General features: G+C 30.9%; 3 protein-coding genes across 4 annotated transcripts; 2 read left to right on the forward strand and 1 right to left on the reverse strand.

Moving 5' to 3' along the window:
- Positions 1–2,598: 2,598 nt before the first annotated feature.
- On the forward strand, positions 2,599–7,760 carry LOC103497662 (vesicle-associated protein 1-3). Its single transcript, XM_008459915.3, has 8 exons — positions 2,599–2,938; positions 3,583–3,653; positions 3,758–3,839; positions 4,017–4,132; positions 4,234–4,395; positions 4,515–4,556; positions 5,974–6,051; positions 7,452–7,760. Exons 1-8 carry the CDS (start codon positions 2,887–2,889, stop codon positions 7,563–7,565), a joined length of 717 nt encoding a protein of 238 aa, XP_008458137.1. The 5' UTR covers positions 2,599–2,886; the 3' UTR covers positions 7,566–7,760.
- Positions 7,761–9,662: 1,902 nt separating this feature from the next.
- Positions 9,663–12,919, forward strand: LOC103497661 (autophagy-related protein 8f). Of its 2 annotated transcripts, none has more exons than XM_008459912.3 (6): positions 9,663–9,922; positions 10,294–10,344; positions 10,436–10,491; positions 11,600–11,652; positions 11,829–11,947; positions 12,606–12,919. In XM_008459912.3, the coding sequence occupies exons 2-6, from the start codon at positions 10,308–10,310 to the stop codon at positions 12,692–12,694; spliced, it is 354 nt and encodes a 117-aa protein (XP_008458134.1). In that variant the 5' UTR covers positions 9,663–9,922; positions 10,294–10,307; the 3' UTR covers positions 12,695–12,919. The 2 variants fall into 2 exon arrangements, with proteins under 2 accessions (XP_008458134.1, XP_008458135.1); XM_008459913.3 differs by having other exon boundaries at positions 9,674–9,922; positions 10,169–10,344.
- A 6,091-nt stretch (positions 12,920–19,010) lies between these two features.
- Positions 19,011–19,684, reverse strand: LOC103497659 (putative lipid-binding protein At4g00165). Its single transcript, XM_008459910.3, has one exon. The coding sequence runs from the start codon at positions 19,600–19,602 to the stop codon at positions 19,204–19,206; it is 399 nt and encodes a 132-aa protein (XP_008458132.1). The 5' UTR covers positions 19,603–19,684; the 3' UTR covers positions 19,011–19,203.
- Between the last annotated feature and the right edge of the window lie 2,986 nt (positions 19,685–22,670).

Raw genomic sequence — 22,670 nt, forward strand, 5'->3', positions numbered from 1 at the left:
TAGAGTGTGTATATATTCTTGAAGTTAAGTCTTGAGAAAATGCTTAATTTATTAGTTTTCGAAGATAAATTAGTCCTTAAGAAACTTAAAATAGTTCAGCTTTCTCTGTATTTTCGAATTTTGATATTCTCAAAGTGAAAAAAAAAACTTCTATTTATTGAATTTTATTATTATTTTTCTAATGAAGAAGGCTTGAACGATCCTCGTCCCTAATCAACTAAAGTTTGAGATGGATTAGTCCTTAGACCTCTCCCTCTCTAAATAATTCAATTGACTTGAATCCAAATATTATCGATTATTTCAATTCAACACGGTGAGACTTTTAGTGACAAGGCGTGGTGGTAGAAACCATCTATATTTAGAGGCGGTGAATCTTATTGACAACGCATTAGTGACTTTTGTTGTGGACGAGATTAAGATATCAACATGAATTTGTGAAGAGGCCTCCTTTATTGACTTTCATCAAATCGAAATGCCATAGACTTACTCTTTTCACTCATATATTAATGAAAATAATGGCAAGGTGTACTATGTAAAGAGAACATTCAAAGACATTACATGTAGCAAATGATGTGAATTGTTCGCATGCTTACTGTTTAGGCTATTTATGTAGTCATATCATATAAAGTGATTGGTTGGTCTTTTAATCTTTTCCAACTTTTGTATTATTATTATTATTATTATTATTATTATTATTTGTCAGAATCTATAATATTTGGGCCATAACCTTTTCGTTACATTATTTAATGAGAGATGATTTTGAAAAATCATACATTGTTATATATAACTTTTCTACATTGGAAGATAAGAGAGATGACAAATTTCAAATAATGAAACGTGTCTTCATTTGAATTTGGGCTTGTTTAAATTGAGTTAAGTTGGTGTTTTTCAGCCCACAAAGGGCTCTAAGGCAAAATGGTTCGAAGTCCAAAGCCCAAAACCAATCAAACTCAAGTTTAATGGGCCAGACCCATAACCGACCAAACTCAAACCCACACCATCACCATTACATTTTTAGAAAACCATAGTTACAAACATTAAAAAAACAATCTAAAGTATAGAACAACATTTTAAAAAATTATAAATATAGCAAAACCTATCAATATAATGTCGACTATTATTGATAGATTATATTGTAGATATTGGTCTATCACTGATAAAAGGATTTCAGCAATAGAAATCTATTATTGATAGACTTTATTATATTTGTACTTTTTTTTTTTAAATATTGCTATTATTATTACTAAAATTACTATCGATTATATTTAATACTATCCTTATCTTGTATCATAAAATGTAATTATGTTTGGGTGGTTGGTTAAGATAAAGAAATTTCTCCAACATCAATACAACCTCAAACAAATGGTCCATGCAAATTCAAAGCAAATGAATTAAGGAAGGGCCACTCAACCACTTGTTCCTATTAGAATAAAGATTCCCATGCAGAAACTCATAAATTGTTTACCATAAAAAGCTACCTAAATCCCCTTGCAATGCCTATAAATTTGGAGGCCTCAAAAGCAATTTTCTTTCACTCATACAAATATAGAGAAATTATACAAAGCAAGCTTAGATGATGATGATTGGTAAGAATCTCGTTGCCGTGCTTGCAATCTCGACACTGGTAATGATGTTTATGGAAAATGTTGAAGGAGGAAGAGAGATGGGCTTGAAGGAAGCAACAAAAGCTTACAATGGTCACGTTTTGAATGAAAACGTGGATTACAAACCTAAGGAGGAAGATGGTTGTGATGGATACAAATATAAAGATAAAGATTGTTATGAATATGGTAACTGTGACAAATCCCCCTATCCCGACTATGACGATGGTCAATATAATTGGAATTCGCACACGAAACCAGTGCCAAAGCCGAAAGAGATGGATGAAAAGTACAAGAATATCCCCCGAGAGTAGCAATGCTAAAACAAACCCCATAAGCATAGTATTGTTTATGGATCCTATGAATAAAAAATGAGTATAGGTCTAATATTTGAGGCCAATGTAATGGAATGAAAATCTTTGTTAAGTATGTTATTTTCTAATTAATACCATACTCTCCTCCATGTTTAATCTTTTCTCAATTTTCATTTTTTCCTTCCTCTTCTTTTTCTTCTTCGTCGATCTTCTTATCTTCTCACCTTCAACTTTCTCCTTTTCCCTTTTTTTTGCAAGTTTTCAATAACTCTATTTTATTTTTGTGTGGGTTTTGCATCGTTCAGTGAGAGTGAGAGCAAGAGAGAGGAGACTGATCTATGTGTGAGTTGAACAAAACAAAGGAGAGCGAGAGAGGAAGAGCAGAGAGATTAAGAGGTAGAGTCTTAATCTGTGTGCATGAGGCTCCATTTTAGCAATTTCACTCGATATAATGACCAAATCTAAAGGTAAAAGATCTCAATTTTAAGTTGTAAAAAAATATTTCATTTTCTCCCAAATTTGTGGTCACTTGTACAATAAACCAAGAGAGGATTGGGGATATCTTTAGTTTCAAGTTCTAACCATCATTTAGTGAGGTTTCTATTATAAGTTGTTCTGTTCAGAAAAAAAAAAAAAAAAGTAAATGAAGTAATTAAAATAATTTAAAATACATTTTTTGAAAAAGATAATCATTAAAAAAAATATATATATTTCGCCATTATTTCGAAATTATGAAGGAAAAAAAAAAAAAAAAAAAAACAGTGTTGAAATTCAATTCTTTTTTCTCTTTTTAAAACCCCAAAAAGATAATTAATAACATGAAAATCAGTTTTGTGTCTGTTGCTGCTTCCGAAATTTCTCTGGTCCCTCTTTTTGTTTTTGGGAATTTATAGATCCATGATAATTTTTTCATTATTCTGATCGAGTGTTTGGGTGGATTTTGAAATCTGCTGGGATCAAGGGCGACAAAAATGAATACTGGGGATTATATCAATATTCAACCCTCCGAGCTCAAATTCCCATGTGAGTATATCCTCCTTTCCCACTTTCCCCCCTCCCTCCTTTTTGTTTCTTCCCAACTTTCTCCTTTTCTTCTCTCCAAAATCTCCTCAAAATGGGAAATTGTTCATTTTTATGACTTTTTGCAGTTGTATAATTGATGAATCCTTTGATGGGAACATTTTTCTTTTCTGGGTCTTCGTCTTTGATTCCTTTCCTCCCTTTATTCTTGAATTTTTACCTTTCTTTTGTTTGTGATCATCATGTTTTGACCTCTTTGGGCGTTGAAAAGCATTTTTGGATGATGGGTGTTCGATTAATTTTCTTTTCATTCAGTATTCCTTCAATGTTATGATGATCCATAGTTATGTTTAGTTGAGATGTGAAGGGTAATTTTTTTCTTTTTTTTATTGAAGAAGAAACAGTTTCATCAAAGTGGGTTGGATTGCTGTTAATCAGGAATTGCAAACACGAATTGTTGTTCTTAGAAGCAATTGTTTAATATTTGTAATCTGTCTCTACTCTAAGTTTGATCATGACTGCATTTTTGTCTAATTCTGATTTACTGATGTTTGTTATGCCCTCTTATTTATGTGTGTTTTCGTTGCTTTCACTTTTGTAAAATGTAAAAACTTTGCTTGGTGGATATTTTTCATGTGACGGAATAGTTGAATTGAGGAAGCAAAGTTCTTGTTCCTTGCAATTGACCAACAAAACGGACAAATATGTTGCCTTCAAGGTACCCCTTTTTCTGTTCATTCTGGGTATGTTAGTTTGGTTTAATCTCGACGGCTATAACTCGGCAACGTACAATTTTTGAGTTCAGTCATCCTAATTTAACAGGTCAAAACCACCAATCCTAAGAAGTACTGCGTTCGTCCTAATGCTGGAATTATTTTGCCTAGTAGTGCAAGCAATATTACAGGTAAAGCCATATGTGAAAATAGTTTATTCGTTTTTATCCATTTATGTAAAAATTATAAGTCACACCTTGATTTTTAACTTCATTGTTTCCTATCTACTAGATGAGCCTATGTGTTTACTTTTGTTTTCATTCCTACTTTTGAATGATGCATATTTGATTTGCTATTGGACTTTTTAGTTACCATGCAAGCTCCTAAGGAGGCGCCTCCTGATATGCAGTGCAAGGATAAGTTCTTAATTCAAAGTGTTGTAGCACCAGATGGTACAACATCAAAGGACATTAGTGCAGAATTGGTGGGAATGTCTTGCTGCTTCTTCCTTTTGTTATGTAATTTTTTTTTTTAACCAATAACGATGTTATATTGTTGTTTATGTTTTGCATCTATGAATTGTAGTTTAACAAGGGAGATGGTAAGGTAGTTGATGAATTTAAGATGAGGGTTGTTTACATTTTTGCAAATCCTCCGTCGCCTGTCCCAGAAGGATCTGAAGAAGGATCTCCTCCAAGGACCACTGGAGTTGATGATGGAAACCAAAATTTTGCTTTATTTGATGCCGTAAATGTCTTCCAAGATTCTTTTCTAGATTTTTATTCTTATCCTCTCTTTTTTATCTATGATTGGAGACCAAGAAGTTGCTTTTTCATATTTTAATGAAATTTATTGCTAAACTTCAGGTTTCAAGATCTCTGGAGGAGCCTAAAGAGAAATCATCACAGGTAAAATATTCTTCTCTTGATTCTTATATGAACTTCAGGTTTCCATCTATGAGTGTTTCATCTGCTTTATCACTTGAATAAACTCTCTCTCTCTGTTTTTTTTTATTTAGTTCTTTTACTTTGCACAATATTAAAAAAATTTCGTTAACCTTGAAATTTAAATTGAATTTTTCTAACCACTCTTCAAAATGTTCTCTTTTTATTGTCTTTTGTGTCCCATGCTAAGTTATATTAATGCCAATTGCCAATGAAGAGCCTGTGCAAATGCATGGAAATGCGATTTACATTTACTTATGAAGGATTATTAACTCAAGTTGGATGTAGAACAGATAGGACGGCGAGATATTCTCCTAAATGACTCAATGCGAGAATAAAATACTTTAACTAGAATTTAGGAAAAAATTATGTAGCTACGAACTACAAAATTTTGGGTAGAGCTAGAATCGGTGAGAATCTATCTGGGCACTTCCCTCCCTGTTTTCCCCTTTTCCATCATGAAAAAAGGGGATCTTTTTCAACTTCTGGAACTTGTTATCCATATACTTGTTCAGAGGAAATTAGCAACAGTAAGATGTGTAATCACCGTTCTTTGGTCTTATGATTATTGGGACTTTTTCCAAGTTTGAGATCTTTGGAGGAGAACTTCTAAACAATATGAAATTACTTTTTTCATGGTGATGGGGTTTGGGTGGGGCTGCGGGTGGGGGCCATTGAGCTATGACTTTATGGTTCTTTTTGTGTTTTTTAGATGTGCTGCGTCACATGGAACTGTCCTAACCAATTTTGTGTATGTGTCTGTGATTTCCTTGCCCACAAAATAATGCAGGGTATAACATATGGTTGACTGCCCTATCCCTTTTCTGCCAAGCTTTGAATATTTTATCCCCAATTGGGATTATTTCGGGCTAGGAGAGTTATTGTTGTTGAGTTTAAAGTTTAACAGTCATGATTAACCTTAATATGAACATGATGGAGATCTTTGCTATATATTTGGAAACTTTAGAAACTTTCAATTGACTTGTTAACAGAATCTTGAACTGTATAAATCATCACAAAGAAAATTTGTATCTGGCTTGAAAAAATGTGCCATTAAAATAGCACTCTAGTACTTCCTTAGGAGATTTGGCCATGTCTTGGAAGAGCAGACTCTAGTGCTTCCTTAGGAGATTTGGGCATGTCTTGGAAGATTCTTGCATTTTTTTCATTTAAAAAATTTCACGAATTCATTGGGTGTACCATTGAATTCATTGATGAGATATTATTTGTTATTTCACTCATTTGGGAGCTGTAGCATGTATCTGAAGGGGGCAGCACAATGTGTTTCTGGATAAGTGAATGTTGAAACTTTTTCTTAGCATTTATTTTGGAAAGTAGTGTTTGACAATTTTGATACTTCACGATGCAAATATTAATGCAGGCATGGTCTAACGTTTCTAAGTTGACCGAGGAGAAAGATGCTGCTCTACTAAAGAATCACAAACTACGCCAGGAGCTGGTAATTTTTTTAGAATTGCATGTTATTTTCTTTACCTCTAAGCTTCGAGTATCCTACATACTCTGCTTTGATCTATATCTATAATTGTTTTTGTTTGGTAGGAAGATTTTCTGTGAAAATAAGAAAATGTGGGAGGATAGTGTGTTATATTTGGGTGAATTGTATTGAGGCTTTGAATAAAACTTTTATTGAAATGTTCATTTTATCATCAACACATTGGTTATGATGATTTGCTAGAGATTTTCGGACAGGTCTTGTGGAAATGAACTTTTACAAGTACTAAAATCTATCAATCAAGAATAATCAATTATTTTTATTTTGACACAATAATGTGGAAAATATTATGATGCTTTCTCTTGAATGTAGATTTTTTATTTGAGGGTCGGTGAACTTAGTCTCAAATGAAGGAAAGATTGAATCTTGCGAAGAGATGATCAATTTCTTGAAGTCTTCTTGTCGTTGTATTCTTCAAGTCTTCATAAATTTTTAAAGCTATATGCAATCTTCAATTTCTTGGGAGTTTTCTCTCAAGTCTAGAATTTTGAATGCAAAAAATGAAGGGTGATCTCCAATATATATGATCTTTACATGGGCTTGGTTGACATTGGATCCAATCTTTGAGTTTGGACTCATTTGAGCCTGACCCGTTTACCAGTTATATAAGCTATATGGATCCTAAGGAATCATAAAATCTCCTCGTTTTGAAGTTTTTCTATGGAGCTCATTCTTTTCATTTTCCTTGTTTCCGTTTGTAATTAAAGTTCTTTTTCACTCGACTCCAATTGGTGGAAATATTTAAAATCCCTTTGGTTTTGTTGGGTTGCTTCCTTGTTACCCTTTGCATTTTTGGGGGTTCTCGATGAAAGTTACTTTTCCAGGAAAAGGCAATCCATCTTATTTTGCTTGGTTATGATGTTACCTTAAAAAGGACCTAAGATTCTATCTTACCATTTACAATCATTTTGCATAGGATTACAAAACACAAGCAAGTGGATTTAACATGTCTCAAACATGTGTTTCATGTTTACTAATAATTTTTATCAGGTTTAAATTGTGTCATCAAGTGTGGTCTCTTACACATGTATATCAGGTTTCAAGTTTTATAGTACATTGGGTTAATAAATTGGCAACCCCTTCACGTTACACATCTGTAATTCTGCAATATGTTATGGTGCATATTTCGTTATGGTGCATATTTACTTCTTTTTTTTTTGTACCATCCAATCTGTTTTCCTGGCTTACTATAAAACTTGCGGTTGATTGATGTCTGCAAGTGAATCTATATTTGTGTATATGTTTTTTCTCACTTTTCAACAAGTGTCTGGTCTTGCTAAATAAAATCAGCTAATGTTACTCTGATCTCGTTGCTCAAGTTATGCTTTTTTTATATTTTCTTGCAGGAACTTCTGAGGAAAGAAGCAAGCGGAAGGCAGGGTGGCGGTTTCTCTGTATTGTTCGTGGTGCTAGTCGGTCTCATCGGAGTTCTGATTGGTTACTTGGTGAAGAAAACATAGAAAACTCAGGCATTCCCTTTTTTTTTTCTTCTTTTGTTCGATGCATTTTGCTGTTATTATCTGTGTTTTGTCCAGAATTAACAACCCTAAAATGTTTAGTGCATCAAAAAGACACCTTTTGATGTTGATCATCGTTCTAGATTGACTCTGGATTGTTTTTTTGAGAAATATTTGTTGAATGGATTCGTTTTAGCACCTTGCTTGCTCTCTTGTTTCATCTATCTCCTTTCCATTGTGCTTTTGGTTTGTTTGATGTGCAACTTAAAGTGCTGTTTCCTCTCTTCCAAATCACTTGTTGTCCAACCATGTCGATGTTATATGTGTGTTTGGCCCGTAAAGTTTCAATTTGGTCCTTTTAATCTCATACTTTTGAAAAATAAGTTTAAAGATTGTATTATATATATTTTTTAATCCTTTTAACTAACACAACATCCTCCCTCGCTGAATACTTCTCCTCTTCATTTCTCTGATCGTTAATCTTATCGTCGTTGTCGTTGTTGTATCGTTGACCTTCATTCTTTAATTTAGTTTTCTTTCTCTATTTAGATAAAATTGAATGCATGTTTTTTTAAATTTTTTTTTAAAAAAACATTAGTTCTATTTGCAAAATAAAAGGCCAAACAAACTTGTAATTTACTAATATTAGAGAAAATTACACTTCTAGAATGGAATTTTGATTTATGTTGTACTTATGCTACTTTTTCGAATTTGACATTTTAATTTAGAAGTTCGAAGAACTCGTAAACAATCATTTACCATCGTCACATTGACATTCCATTATAATAGATTAAGGATAATGATGTTTGTGGAAAAGTTGAAAAATTTGTGTTTGGAAATGGAGATTTCAAAGGCATGATTTAGGGTTTGACCCATTTATTATATGTTCTCTTAATAATGTATTTTTAAATAATATTTTATTTTAAATTCTATAATTAAGTTTTTTTCCCCCTTCTAAATATATGTTTTGTCCTTCACATATATTTTTGATTATCATAACTAAGATCTATTCCAAAGTTTTAAAGAATATTTTAATATAATTTTAACTAATTAAAATGTGACCTCTTGGAATTTTCAAAAAGAATGAACATAACTGAAACAAACATTTAAATATTGAAAGAAAAAAAAAAAAAAAGAACAAAAAATGATGAAAAAAAGAGAAACAAATAATTGGTGGGAAGATGTGCATGTGAAGGGCTGGTTGATCAATAGAACAAACTACACAATCACCTCTATATCTTCAAACTCACCCTTTCTTTCCTTTTGTTTTATTTTTGGAGCTACATTGTTTCTAACACACCATCAATCTGAATATAACTTTCAACAAAATGCAAATTAAAAACCAATGTTAAAGCTCCCAAATTTATAAATGTGTTAACATTAGATTCTCGAATTTACAATTGCCGTAAGAATTGGTCTTCAAATGAGTAAAAATTAAAGCCAATTTATTTGAGGTCAAATTGGTCTTATTATTTTAAGTTTGGGGGTCCATATTTTACAATTGAATGTTTTGAAGTGAGTTGTTTTAGCTGGCCATCTATATCTTGAATTTGATCTAAGACCGATTCAATCTTTCTAACAACCGGGGTGTAATTATTCTAATTCATATGGGGAAAGCTTCCAATTAATTCTCAAGTTGTTAAAGTTACTTAATTTGTATAGATTTGTTCAATCAACTAATAGGATATAACTTATTTATAAATAATTACACATTATTATTGTCCTCTATTTATTTTATACAAACAACATGTCTAGATCATAATAACCATTTATATTATTGTTCAATTTGGACTCTTGACTGTTAATCTGAACATTTTTCAAATTATTTAACAAATAATCCAAAGTCTATTATGCAACTTTTATATCATATCATTTGATAAACTCACTCTACACAGATAAAGTGATGAACGAAAAAAAAAAAAAACAATATAGTTATTAAGAATAATAATTCTAACACGTATAGATTTATCAAATAAAATATAATGTTGATAAACAATGCTAAATTTCTTAATAAAGAAGGCTCAAAATTATGAATAGCAAAATATATAAATATCTTAATTTAAATTTTATTATATAATAAAAGAGAAAATGGAATAGAAAAAAGGTGGAAACTTTGAACATTAGCTGAGTCATCCCGTGATCATCATCATCCCATCTTATCTCATTTCCAATAAAAACACTCTACGTTTCCAATTCATCTCTGTCAAATCGACACACAATCTTTTGACAATTTCAATACTTTTACAAATCCCATTTCCAATCTTTTCTCTAACTTTTCTCCCAATTTTTCGCTTTCTTTTTTGGTTTCCTCGCCGGAAAGTTCACTCCTGATCTCTTCTTTCCTCGTCGGCGACTCTCAGGTTTGTATTTTCTTACCGATGATCCAAATTTATCTTTAATCTCAGTTGATTGCACGTTTCTTTTCTTCTTATCCAACCGGCGATTCGCTTATTGACTAAATTCGTGGATTATTGCCTTGTTCGATTACTTTTTGGAGATATTGTGTGTTCTTTTTCTTTGATTTTATTTATGTTCTATGCTTGAATTGCTAAAATATTGGTTTTTCGTATTGATTATTGTCTTAAAATTTATGATTTATGTTTCAGTTATGATAGGGATGGTAGATTCTGACCGGGTTTACTTTGATTGAGCTGAATCGTCTTTTATTGATTTTGTGATGAAAGTTGCATCGATTACGACTGATTGTTGGTTCAATCACTTTTTTTCTCAGTTTTTTTGTGACTAATGTCTACGAGCTCGTTCAAGCAAGAGCATGATTTTGGTATATTCTTGAGCTTTCTATGGAATCCTGTATTTTTATAATCTCTTTTTCAAATCAACATCATAATTGTTTTTGTTCATTTTTTTTGCAGAAAAGAGACATGCTGAGGCAGCCCGGATTAGAGAAAAATACCCCGACAGAATTCCGGTAAGATTTATGACTTTTTTTTGTTGGTTATTCTGTATTCGATTTAGATTTTCTTGATCTTTTGTACTGCATTTGGGGTTGGTTGACCTTAACTGCCTAATCTTTTAGTATATATGATTGTATGCATGAGTGTTATGTGAATGTGTATTATGACAAATGGGATTCTAAATAATTTCACAATTGCTATTAATGGCTTATGGTTGTTGATTCTCATTCCTTTATCTATTCTTGGCATATTCCATTTATGAACACTATTAACTTAATATCTGTCTGCATTTGGAAAAAAGATCTTTGTAATACATATATTTTGGTTGTAAAGTAGATATTGTTTCTTGGTAACTATGCCTGTCTTTACTTGTTGAGCAGACATGTTTAGATGCTTTATAAATTACACATTGTTACGGGAAATTTTCATTGATGGTGTCAGCTTTAAAAACTTTGCATTCCTATCTTTCACCCAGTGAATTATTATGGTTTTTTTTCCTGTCCACCGTGTTTGTTCAAATATGAGAAAAGAGTTGACTCAGAAAATAGTGAAATGGGATCCAATTATGCCAGGTCCTCTTTTCCTTTCTCCAAATTCTTGTTTACTTTATTGTTATTATTATTACTATGATAAAACCAACCATTTGTTGAGAAACATGAAAGATTATAGAAAAGCTTAAAAAGAAAAAAACCCAATATGGAAGGCAACCAACAACAGACCTGGCAAAAGGAAAAAAAAGGGTCCTATCTAAAAGAATAAAAGCTGAAGGATAAGTATAAGAGTCCCTAGTTTTTGAAACTCAAAGAGAGGCATTTCAGTTGAGCATTGGCAAGGGCCCCATCTTTTTCCACTATCTCTCGAACCCTCTGAAAATCGATGTGGTGGTGCAGAGTGCATAGACCCAAAGTCAATGTTGAATTGTGGATGTGGGACCATGAGAGAACACTTCTTTCTTGTAACTTCTATTATATGTCAATGCCTATTAAAATGTTCATCATATAAACAGTACTACTACACTTTCTCATGCTGTTATGGATCCATTCTTTGATTTCCAAATCTTTCTTTTGTCATCATGGTTCATGTTTTCTTCTCGTTATTATCATTCTCTTTTGTGTTGATTAGGTAATTGTGGAGAAGGCAGAGAGAAGTGATATTCCCAACATTGACAAGAAAAAGTAAGAAGAGTTTCTTTTAGCAGTCTTACATTAGTTTCTTAAATCTTCCACATTTTCTTGTAGTGCAATTGCAACAGGATTTGGTTGTAACTTGTATCTTGGCCTACTTAGAGTCCTTGATTTTCAAGAAGATAGGGTTTCTGTTTCTTAATGACCTGATTACGAATATTTTGCAGGTATCTAGTGCCTGCCGACCTGACTGTTGGCCAATTTGTTTATGTTATCCGGAAAAGAATAAAATTGAGTGCAGAAAAGGCAATTTTCATATTCGTGGACAATGTGTTACCGCCAACAGGTTAAACACCATTTTCTCTTCTTGTGTCAAGATCTGTGAGGAAAGGAAAATGATGATTATGTGTTACCGCCAACAGGTTAAACACCATTTTCAGTTAGTTCTAATAGATATTTTATGAACTTAGTGCTTTTCCCGTCATTTTTTTAAAAAGTTTGTGCATAGTCGATTAGTTGTTGTAGAGGATGTAAGAAGCAGAAAAGAATTGAGGGAGAGAATAACACGGTCAAACAGTGAGCAGAGGCCAACAATCCTACATAGAGATTGACAACAGTGCGCATGGAAAATACTTGATCCATTGCTTATATTCTAAGACCTGTAAAGTGAGTTTCATACTGTGATTGTTTTAGATGTTAAAAAATGGAAAAGGAATGGAGATTTGGTTCCCTTGGGAAATAAGTTTTGAAAGTCTAGGCTCCCTCCTATGGATCTTTACTGTCTTTACTGTCATTGTTTTTTGGAGCGACAGAAATCTATTCTTCTCTGTTCACTCGTTTTTCCCCTCTATTTTAACAATATGTGATGGTTGAATCAAACATTTGATTTTGAAGTTGATAGTACAAACATTACGTGAGTTGAGCTATACTCATTACGGTGCAAAACACCAATAGAGTCAAGCGAGACAATTAAATCATTTAATTATTAACTTTTATTTCTTCAGGATCACTGATGTCTGCAATCTATGATGAGAGGAAGGATGAGGATGGGTTTCTCTATGTTACATACAGTGGAGAAAACACATTTGGATGACGTTTACCATAGTATGCAGTTTCTTGCTCCCTCTCTACTTGTTTATTATCCACAACCCATCGATTATTTTCGTTGCTGTTTGTGCCAAATATGCCGTCTCGTGTCTGTAAATAAATTGTACAGTCGAAGACAATATATATGTGTGAAAAACTTCAATGCCCAAGTCATTTCAACTTGTAATCCCCTTGAATTATATCTAATGAAGTCGTAAATTGTAACCTTAAAGCTTCGATGACCTTGTCGAGAATATGGACGATCAAATTGAAATTCAAGTTTATGAAAAAAAAAAAAACTTTATTCGGACTGGAAGGTTGAGTATTTACTTTGGGATTGAGTATAAATACCGTTCAATTTGGTTAATGTCATCAGATAAATATTGACATTTTCGCATGACTAATTGGGCATATATCTCGCAAAGGTCGAGATCTTCAACATGTCTCGGGTTGAACTCTATGAGCTAGCAGTAGCGCTACTTAAGATTGTGAGGTATCTCAGTTTTTTTTCAAAAGAACTTTAACCATATTTTTCATAAGTATTATCTTTTTTTTTTTTTTTTTCTCTCAAAAGCTTTAAAAGTTATTTGAATATCTATTTTGCCATACATCCAATGGATGTAGCTTAGTCTTTCCTTTTATTCACATAAAAAGAAGACGATATTTTCAAATACAGTGAAATAAATTTAAATATTTACAAAATATAGTAAAATTTTCGTCTCTATCATCAATAGAGAGATACTGATAGAATTCTATAATTGTCTATCAATTTATTAATAGAAGCGTATCAGTATTTATTATTTATTGATAGAATATGAAATTTTATTATATTTTGTAAATATTTTGTTAAATATGACATGGTTGACAATTTCATATTTAGCTATTATCTAATTTATCTTTGCAGTGAACATATAAAAACAAAGTTATTTTTCGCTTTAAATTCAATTTGTCCCCATGGAGCGTAATAAACTATATAAAAAATTTAATTTAGTAATGAAGAATTTAACAAATTAATTAAACTTTTTTCATAGTATAGTGATTTAAGTCGATTGATTTAAAAAAAAATGCGGGAAACTGTCTTCACCCTGATATCCTATGGAAGATTGCTAGGGGCAGAAAATGAAATCTAGAGTGAGAACAAAATCTTCAATCCCATCTCCCTTTCAACCACGGGAGATCTTCAGCTTCTCTCACCAATAGTATGTATATATATATATATATATATATAACTTTTCAATGAGATTATTTTGCTACTTCATTGAAGGTACGGTGACATCTTTTAGTTCATATCAGATATATGGTGTTGGTATCAAAATGCCTATAACTTTGATTACATTGGCTCAATGATAACACATGACGCTTCGATTGCATTCGAAAGAAAATGATTTAAAATTAAAACCAACATATGACGTAAGGAGAAACTCATTTATCTTAGAAAGAGGGTAAGGTTTCTTCATACTTTTTTTTTAATATTGGACCCTCAAGACTCTCCAGAAGAATTAGAAGACTAGAAAAGCTAGCCAATAATTTAGTGGGTTTACCAAGAATATCGGGAGAGCCTCTTGTTGGCTTAGAGATTGAGTCGAATTGATGAATAACAAAATTTTTTAAATCGAAAAATGGAGAGCAAAGCATTTATAAATATTACATAAAGTAAACCCAAACATAAGGAAAAAAAAAGTTGAACCAAAACCGCAATAGAAAGGAAATGTAAAGTTAGAAAAGAAACAAATTGATGGTTTCTAATATTTAATAGTCCAAAATTTAGGAAACTTTTTTAAAATTTTGTAAACAAAGTGTTTATAAAAGGATGTAATTTGTAAAGAATGAGAAAAGAAAACAAATAAGAAATGAGAATGGAATAATTATATACTATATATCCCAAAAAAATACTTTAAAAGATAATACAAGTTAGTGCACACGTGTACCTATACACTTCTTTTTAAACCATAATAAGAGTATTTCTTCTTACCTATAATTAATTACAACACTAGTACATCTAAACTTAGTAATTCATGAATTACCTCCAACTTGATTATGATCTTAATTTGGTTCATAAGTTTTGAGTTTACGTTTCCAAACCTCGTGGTTTTGCCTTCTCAAAATTAAATTTTGATAATGCTCTATTTTTCTATCTCAAAAATAATTAACAAAATCATTTAAGAGGGCTAATCTTTTCCTATAACCCGACACCCTCACACCCCAATCACCAACCTTCATTCGTATTGTCCAAAGTTAGGAGTGCAACAACTCAAACCCTCATCCCCTACGACCTCACAAATTTATCCTCGTTTATCTCGAAGTACTTCTAATAGAAGATTTTCTCAACAAAGTTCTTTCAACATAGTTCATCAGCTTCATATGAAAACTTATAGAAGATTATTTAACATAGAATTACTCCAATTGTATATACACTTAACTTTATAGTTTTTATGATTAAGCTAATTAGGATAGTTGCAAATAGAATAATTAGATTCAAAATATTAACATAGTAAAATTTGTCAAAGTCTAACAATGATATATAGGTTTATGACCGATAGACCATGTTGTCAAATATTAGTTTATCATTGATAGACTAAGAGTCCGTCAATGATTGAAGTGTATTATTGACAACTTTGCTATATTTACGATATTTTAAAAAAATATTGCTATATACTTAATTATTATTCCTAAAACTGTTACCTATTATAAATACCCATTAAGCTAAGCCACAAAAAAGAAAAGGTGTATACTTTTATATCTTCATAATTTCTGATTCAAACGTGATTTCGGTTCATTCATGCATCCTCTCATAAACTTAAACATTACGCATCGAACTCACAAAACTTATTTTTAGATAAAAAAAGAATATATAATTCTCAAGAATTTTATATAAATACAAAAAACAATATATAATCTTCTCCCTCGTTTTACTCGAGAAAAGATCAAAAGAGACAAAAAAGAAGAAACCCCGTCAAATGAAACTAATAACTTGAAAGAAACAAACTCTTAAATTCTCTCTATTGGAAAATTAAACCCTAAATAATATATATTTTTATAAACTAACAAGAAGAGGAGACATGGGGGGATGTCTACACTAAGGACGATGCATGGGTTGATTGTGAAAGAAAATTTAACCTAGTTTAAAGGGAAATATGTCTTTACTTTTTGCCACCAAAATTAAAAAAAAGTTTAAATAAATAATATATACGACTTTTCATTATATTTAAATAATAAACAAAAAGGAAAAAAGGGTTACTTTTCCAATGGAAAACAGTGAAAAAGGGGAACACTCAACAAGGGAGAGGCACAATTTCTCACACATAATAATCCAACCCTAACTCCAAACACAAATCAAGAAAAATATTTATGCTTACCTTGATTCCACTAATAATCCCCTCCCTCATCAGATCTACAACACACAAAATTCTTCTTCTAAGTAATTTCAATGCATTCTTTCAAAAGAGATCTCTATATTTTCTCTTTCCATCTCTTCTTCTCTCCACACATCCATCTCATAGTAATATGTCAATGATCTCTTTCTATTTTCTTCTTCTTTTTCTTATATGCATTTCCTTTCATCATCCATGCCATTCCCAATGTCTTCAATTAGATCATAACAAGTTTCAGAATCAACTTCAAGCAGCTCCCATTAAGGTTGGTATCTAAACTAAATAAACACACCCAATATTATTATCTCTAGCTAGCTATTGTATGTACTACGATGCATATCCATGTTAGATGGGGTTTTGAGCTCACAAATCAAATTAGTATGATCTTCTTTGGTAGACATTTTGATTTTTTGTCTATAGTTTCTTAAAAGTAAGCCAAGTTTGTTAAACATTCGTCATGTGTTTAAATTTCTTGTGTTTTCACTTATGTTTTAAAAAATCACCCAAAATTTGGATCAAAACTAAAAAATTGTTTTTACAAAGTAATTTTTGGTTTTGAAATTTGGGTAGGAACTCAACTCGTTGATTAAGAGAAGGTGCAAATCATTCTAAGAAAGAGAGAGAAAATATGGTTAAATTTTCAAAAACTAAAAGAAAAAAATGGTTACCAATTAATAGAGCCTATATTATTCAGTATTATCGATCATCAACTTGGTAAGATTGAGCAAAGGCGAGAGCCTTGACATAGAACAGCGACAAATCTGTTCGAACTGATCAGTTAAAATTGGTTTTTGATGTTAATTTTGGTTTTGTTTTTCATCTTTTCCCAGTGCAAAATAGGGAAGATGGTTATTTCACGGGAGGAAGCAGCAATAGAATGCATGAAGTTATCATCTCCAAAGCCAGCTGAAGAGGAAGAAAGTTTTAGATCCAAAAGACAAAAATATAAAAGGAGAAGGAAGCAATTAATTAAAAGACTAACTAGAGAGTTTGAGAAAGTTTCATGGAAAGTGCCTCACGATGATGATAATGATGATCACAAGAAAGTGATAGGAAACGATGGTGTTTTTAGTTCAGATTATGAACATGCAAGAACTCATCCTCCTTCTCACAACTAAGTATACATATTAATTAAAGTTAGCTATATATATATATATATATATATATATATATATATATATATATATATATATATTGCATAGAATAATATCTACCTCATCACTTATGAAGATCAATTTTCTTCTTTTGACCTTCTATATATCTCTTAATTAACAAAACTGTGTAATAATTTAAACCTATATAATTTTGAAGAACTACATTTATATCCCTAGACTTCTTTATTCATATACTTGAAAGTCTTATGATATCGATGATGATTCTAGGTTAAATTTCAAATTTAGTTTTAGGTGTTTTGATTAATTATTTGGTTTTTAAAAAATTATATTTGTTTTCTTATTTTTGTTTTTAGCATGGCTACATTTTTCACCTTTCCTAATTGACAAAACAAGGAAATTAGCCAAAGAAAGTAGTGTTTATAAATTAAACTATCAAAGACGACGAAATAAAAACACCAAAATAATTACTAAATGAATAGATGTGATCTTATAGATGTTTCTTTAACTTTCAAAAGTGTAATTCATCAGTTTTAAATTATATTCAAAGTTTGTATTTTATTGGTTATGAACTTTAAAAATATACGATCTATAATTATGAACTTCATTTATGACTAATATATTTAACATTGTAGATCTATAAGTTTAGCTATAAAAAATGGAAAGTTTAGGTTCTCACAAAGTTAAAAATTCAATTTTTTATCTATTAGGTAATTTTAAAAAACGGTTGAAAAAATCTCAAACTAATATCAGATCATACCGAATGAAAGTTTAATGACATATTCACTAAACACACAAGATTCAAATTATAATAGTTGGGAGATTTAATATACTCAGAGACTTACTAGAACCAAATTAAATGAAAAAAATCGAAACTACCTATCCAACACTTTTGTTCGTTGGAGACCTATACATTATTCTTAATGCTAGTAATTCAGCAAGGATGTTCTAATTAATTAGCTCTTCATACAAAAGAAATCTCTTTTGTAACATTTTCTTACTTTTTATTTTGTTTTATGAATATAACTCCAAAATGAATTCATCATTACATATTAATGACTAAGGGACAGCAAAAAGCTTGCACAAAATTAATTAATTAGTGTGCTTAAACTTAATATTAGCTAAACAATTCTTGTATCATACATAAACAAATTGATCAATAATCAGTCCCCAAAAACTTAAGAGAAATGAAATCTTAGCAAAAACGTATGAACCATATGAAGAAATTAATTAAACCACTCCAATTAGTTCAAAACTTAAAAGAAACTGAAATCTTAAACAAAGTGATAACGTTTTGTACATAAAAAGAAATCGTTCAAATTGGTTTAAAACCTAATAAATTAATTAAAATTTGGCAAAACAAAACTTAAGTGTTCAATGTTGAAGAAAAAAAGCAATAGACAATATTTAGTTATAATACCAAGAATGGAAGTTATCGTAAAGATATCAACTTAAAGAATGAAAACCTAAATTTAGAAGTAAAATATTAGCCACAAAAAAGGACAAATTTATAATGAGTGAGCTAATTAATTTGCTTAAATACGTTTAATATACAAGCCGATGCATCAAATTAAAATTCTCTTAATAATAATCGTAGTGTATTTTGTAACAATTAAGTTTGTAATTAAATAGCATTATTAATTAGGGAATGTCCAAAGAAGTGCATCTATCAATTTTTATAACAAATTACCAACCTTTTAATTTGTCTTATCGAAGAACTCTGGCTTCACTTAAAGCTAGGGTTTTTTGAGATTTTCTATCCTTGGCTTTTTCCATGTATATGCATTTGTGTTTGAATCTTGAGGAAAATTATATGAAAAAATGAATGAGATAAAGAAACTTAAAAGAAATTTTGAACCAAAATTTAGAGGTTCAATTTTCCACTCCATATATTGTCAAAAACAAATTACCACACACAAAAACAAAAGTAAAATATATATATATATATAAAACGCTAATGACTTTTACTTAATCAAAGAGTACAATCAAACAACAAACAACATGAGACACAAACAACATGAACTTTCTCTAATTTAAGGACAGACAAAACCTTGTGGAATACTTTTTCCACATGAATTCACAACCAAACTAAGAGCAATAGGCACATCGAGACTAACAACACCCAACACATTCGCTTTCAACGCAGTGCACAAGCACAATGCAGCTTCGAGATCGGCTAATCCCGTCAACAAACTACAACATTTCTTGCTCGGTTTTGTTCCTATCTGCTCGGATATCAGCCCAAGCCAGCTCCCACAAACCCCAAACTTCAGTGTATCTTTCGGGCACTTCGCCTGTGTTGTTGGAGTGGTAGCAGGTGATGGTCGAACCTTCGGAGGGCAACTCGGTTTGGCAGATGAAACACAAGCCAAAGCTATGATGTTCAACAAGACTACAAGAGCCAATAACTTCACAAATTTGAGCTCCGCCATAACTCTTTTCCTAAAGAGCCAATGTGGTTATAGTGTATATTTATGAAAGAGATATTTTGGGTTTGCCCCATGTGATGTTTGTGGCTTAGAATTGAAGTTTAGGGCTTTGAAGTGAGTGAATGGCATTGGTTATTTTTCTCAATTTGGCAGACAGAAATTTCAATTTTGTGGCTGAGGATAATTTCAAGTGTGCATGTGAATTGTGCAGAAGAATGTTATCTCTATTGGATTTTTGCACTTTTTCTTAGTCTTTTATTTTAACTTATACATTGAATTTAATGATCAAGGGGCTAATTTCATTAGAATGAAAGAGTTGTTTAAAACTACCCTAGTAAGTTTGGATTTCTTTTTTAAGGCACATGTCACCGATTAATCTAAGTTTATGAAATATACGAGTATGATTTAATTGTTGACACGAAGTCAAGTTGGTTAGAAATACTTTCACTTAAAATTAAATTGCGACTTTAGTTCAACGTGCTAAATATTAAATTCAAGTAGAATGATAGTTGAACTAAAAAAAGTTGCATGGATAATATTTACTTGAGGAAATTATAGATATGACTGGGTTTATTAAGTTTTGAAGTATATACTTTTGATCATTTTTGTTCCCTTAATTTTCAAAATTTGATTTCGTTTTCAATTTGTTTCTATGTTTCAAACTTTTTCTTTTTAACCATTAATTTTAGTTTTGGAATTAGGTTTGATTGGTTTATACATTTTCAAAATTTTTGAACTTTTATCCACTTTATGTTTTCGATACTACCTAAATATGTTTGAATTTAGTCATACACATCCAATAAATCCTTAAATTTTGTACTTTAGATTAGAAATGACACGAAAAAATTAGAAGTGAAGAAGACTATATACACAAAGAGAAGTAATGAAAATGAAATTATTTGAAAGTTTAAAATAACTAATTATAATTTACCTTTATTACCACCAATAATTATTGCTTCTAAAACTAAATTTCTTTTCTATTGCGTCAACTTTGGTAGTTAGTAAGAAAAAAAATCTTATGTTATATACTATAACTTAATACGTATACAACATAACAAAGGAAAAAGTAAAGTTAATTTGAACTTATATGTTGATTTATACTTTATGCTATCATACGTTCTAGTATTTACTTTGTTGACATACAGTACACCTTTCTCAATGAATAACAATGTTATTTAGTTGTCTTATCTAATTCATAGGTTGCGGCTTAAAATTAAATGAAGTTGAATTGGGTATGGTGCCAAGAAGTTATAATTATTTATGTAGGTATAATAGTGTAACACTAACCCTTAAGCAATTAGTCAATTTTTTCTGACCAGAAAAAGAAAAAAGAAAGTGGAAGTTGAATTAAAAGAAAAAAATGTAATCTTACATCCCTATAAAGTTTCATTTAGGATCTAATAAAAATGGGTCATTTACATTATATTAATATACTTTTGGTGGTGCAACAATCTAGAAATAACTAGGGGTAGGTTGGGAGTTTCAAGATGAACAAAATTAATAAAAGTTGAACAAGTTGTAGATTAGAATATTGTTAATGGATTAGTACATGTGAGAAATCTATCATCGATGTTGGAAATCTTACGAGAAAAAGAAAGATTTAAGTATATGCATTGTTTATTTATTTATTAATATTAATATTGTATTTGTTGAAATAATTAACTACAATAATCACCATGTAACATGTTCAGATTACTTAAAATGATCTTATTCAAATATTATACTCGTGTGAGATTTGTATCTTTGAATTTTCGAGGTAAATTCCTAGGTGCATATCATTAAATTGGAAAGCTTAGTTAATGAACAATTCTAATTTTAGCTTTTGCTATTATGTGATTTGCGTCGAACAATTACGGATTAAGATTTGATCTATAACTATGAATTAAACCTAAATTGATAATTGTCAGTATTGCCAAATACATTCAATTACAAAAATAAGCGGAATGAACGCAATTGTTTAAAGGTTTCTGAAAAACAAATATATATTTGGAATCTAAAAAATGTCAAATCAAAAGATACATCTAAAATCCAAAGCTAGATATAAGAACCTTAACCTCGATAAAATGCCAAAAACATCAAATAATATAATGTCTAAGAAAGTTTTCTAAATAACTGAACGAAAGAGAGCTAAAATGTTTTTTCAAGATTGTCTAAGAATATGTGTCAAATAATGTCTCGAAATAAGTTGGCGGCTAGGGCATTTGAGCCCAAAAGCATACAACACCGCAACACTTGACCTTTTGCTAGAAAACTTGTGTATCTTTGGGTGCCGCGACGCCAAGCCTCAATCACGCCACACTCGATTTCTCGCTCTGCTGATGCTCTAAACCTAGCTTCAATTAAGCTTGATTAGTTTCGAAAATGAATGTTAAGTCCAAGAATGACCCGAAGAATTAAGCTCAAGTTCACCTACAAAATCAATGAACAAAGACGTAAAATACTTGAATGTCCCGATTTAAACAAAATAAAATAGCGAATGTTCTACACTATCATCACCCCCAATCTTAAATCTTGATTGTCTTGAGCACACAAGATAGCTTGTCAAGTACTTACTACAAAAATTGGATTACTTGACGTTAATACAGTATCAAGTAAACCTATACTTGACATTTTTAAAAGCGTCAAGTAATCGATTGTCAAGTATAGTCCCATTACTTGACACATGAAAAGCGACAAATATATGTTTACTTGACACTGTATTAATGTCAAGTAATCTATTGCACTTGACGGTGTTTGACATCTTTTATGTCAAGTTCTTTTCTTACGCCTTAACAATCAACAAGAATTAAACTTGCAAAATTCTACATTATAGTCTAAGAACGAGCAATCAATTGACACACAAATTAGTATTCTTTCTTAGATCCATTCATGCATAAATAAATCTAAAGCCCTTCTACTTAAGCTTAAACAACACCCTAAGATTTAAATGCAAAATATATTTAAAGGACCCTCAATTCGTTTCCTCCATTATCTAGTAAAAGTAAGATTTAAATGCAACTTTCCTATGCAAAGAAGTGGTAATGTGAATCCCTTTGCAATAGAGTTCAAACTTTAGTTAACAACCATGGAAA

This window comes from Cucumis melo, chromosome 11, assembly GCF_025177605.1.
Source record: "Cucumis melo cultivar AY chromosome 11, USDA_Cmelo_AY_1.0, whole genome shotgun sequence".
Taxonomy (NCBI): Eukaryota; Viridiplantae; Streptophyta; class Magnoliopsida; order Cucurbitales; family Cucurbitaceae; genus Cucumis; species Cucumis melo.

Excerpts from the sequence above, each read along its gene's own strand:
- LOC103497662 (XM_008459915.3), top strand. The coding sequence starts at position 2,887 with ATGAATACTGGGGATTATATCAATATTCAACCCTCCGAGCTCAAATTC. Across the intron at positions 2,939-3,582 it reads CTCCGAGCTCAAATTCCCAT|TTGAATTGAGGAAGCAAAGT; the intron begins GTGAGTATATCC and ends GTGACGGAATAG. Across the intron at positions 4,557-5,973 it reads CTAAAGAGAAATCATCACAG|GCATGGTCTAACGTTTCTAA; the intron begins GTAAAATATTCT and ends ATATTAATGCAG.
- LOC103497661 (XM_008459912.3), top strand. The coding sequence starts at position 10,308 with ATGTCTACGAGCTCGTTCAAGCAAGAGCATGATTTTG. Across the intron at positions 10,492-11,599 it reads AATACCCCGACAGAATTCCG|GTAATTGTGGAGAAGGCAGA; the intron begins GTAAGATTTATG and ends TGTGTTGATTAG. Across the intron at positions 11,948-12,605 it reads CAATGTGTTACCGCCAACAG|GATCACTGATGTCTGCAATC; the intron begins GTTAAACACCAT and ends TTATTTCTTCAG.
- LOC103497659 (XM_008459910.3), bottom strand. The coding sequence starts at position 19,602 with ATGGCGGAGCTCAAATTTGTGAAGTTATTGGCTCTTGTAGTCTTGTTG.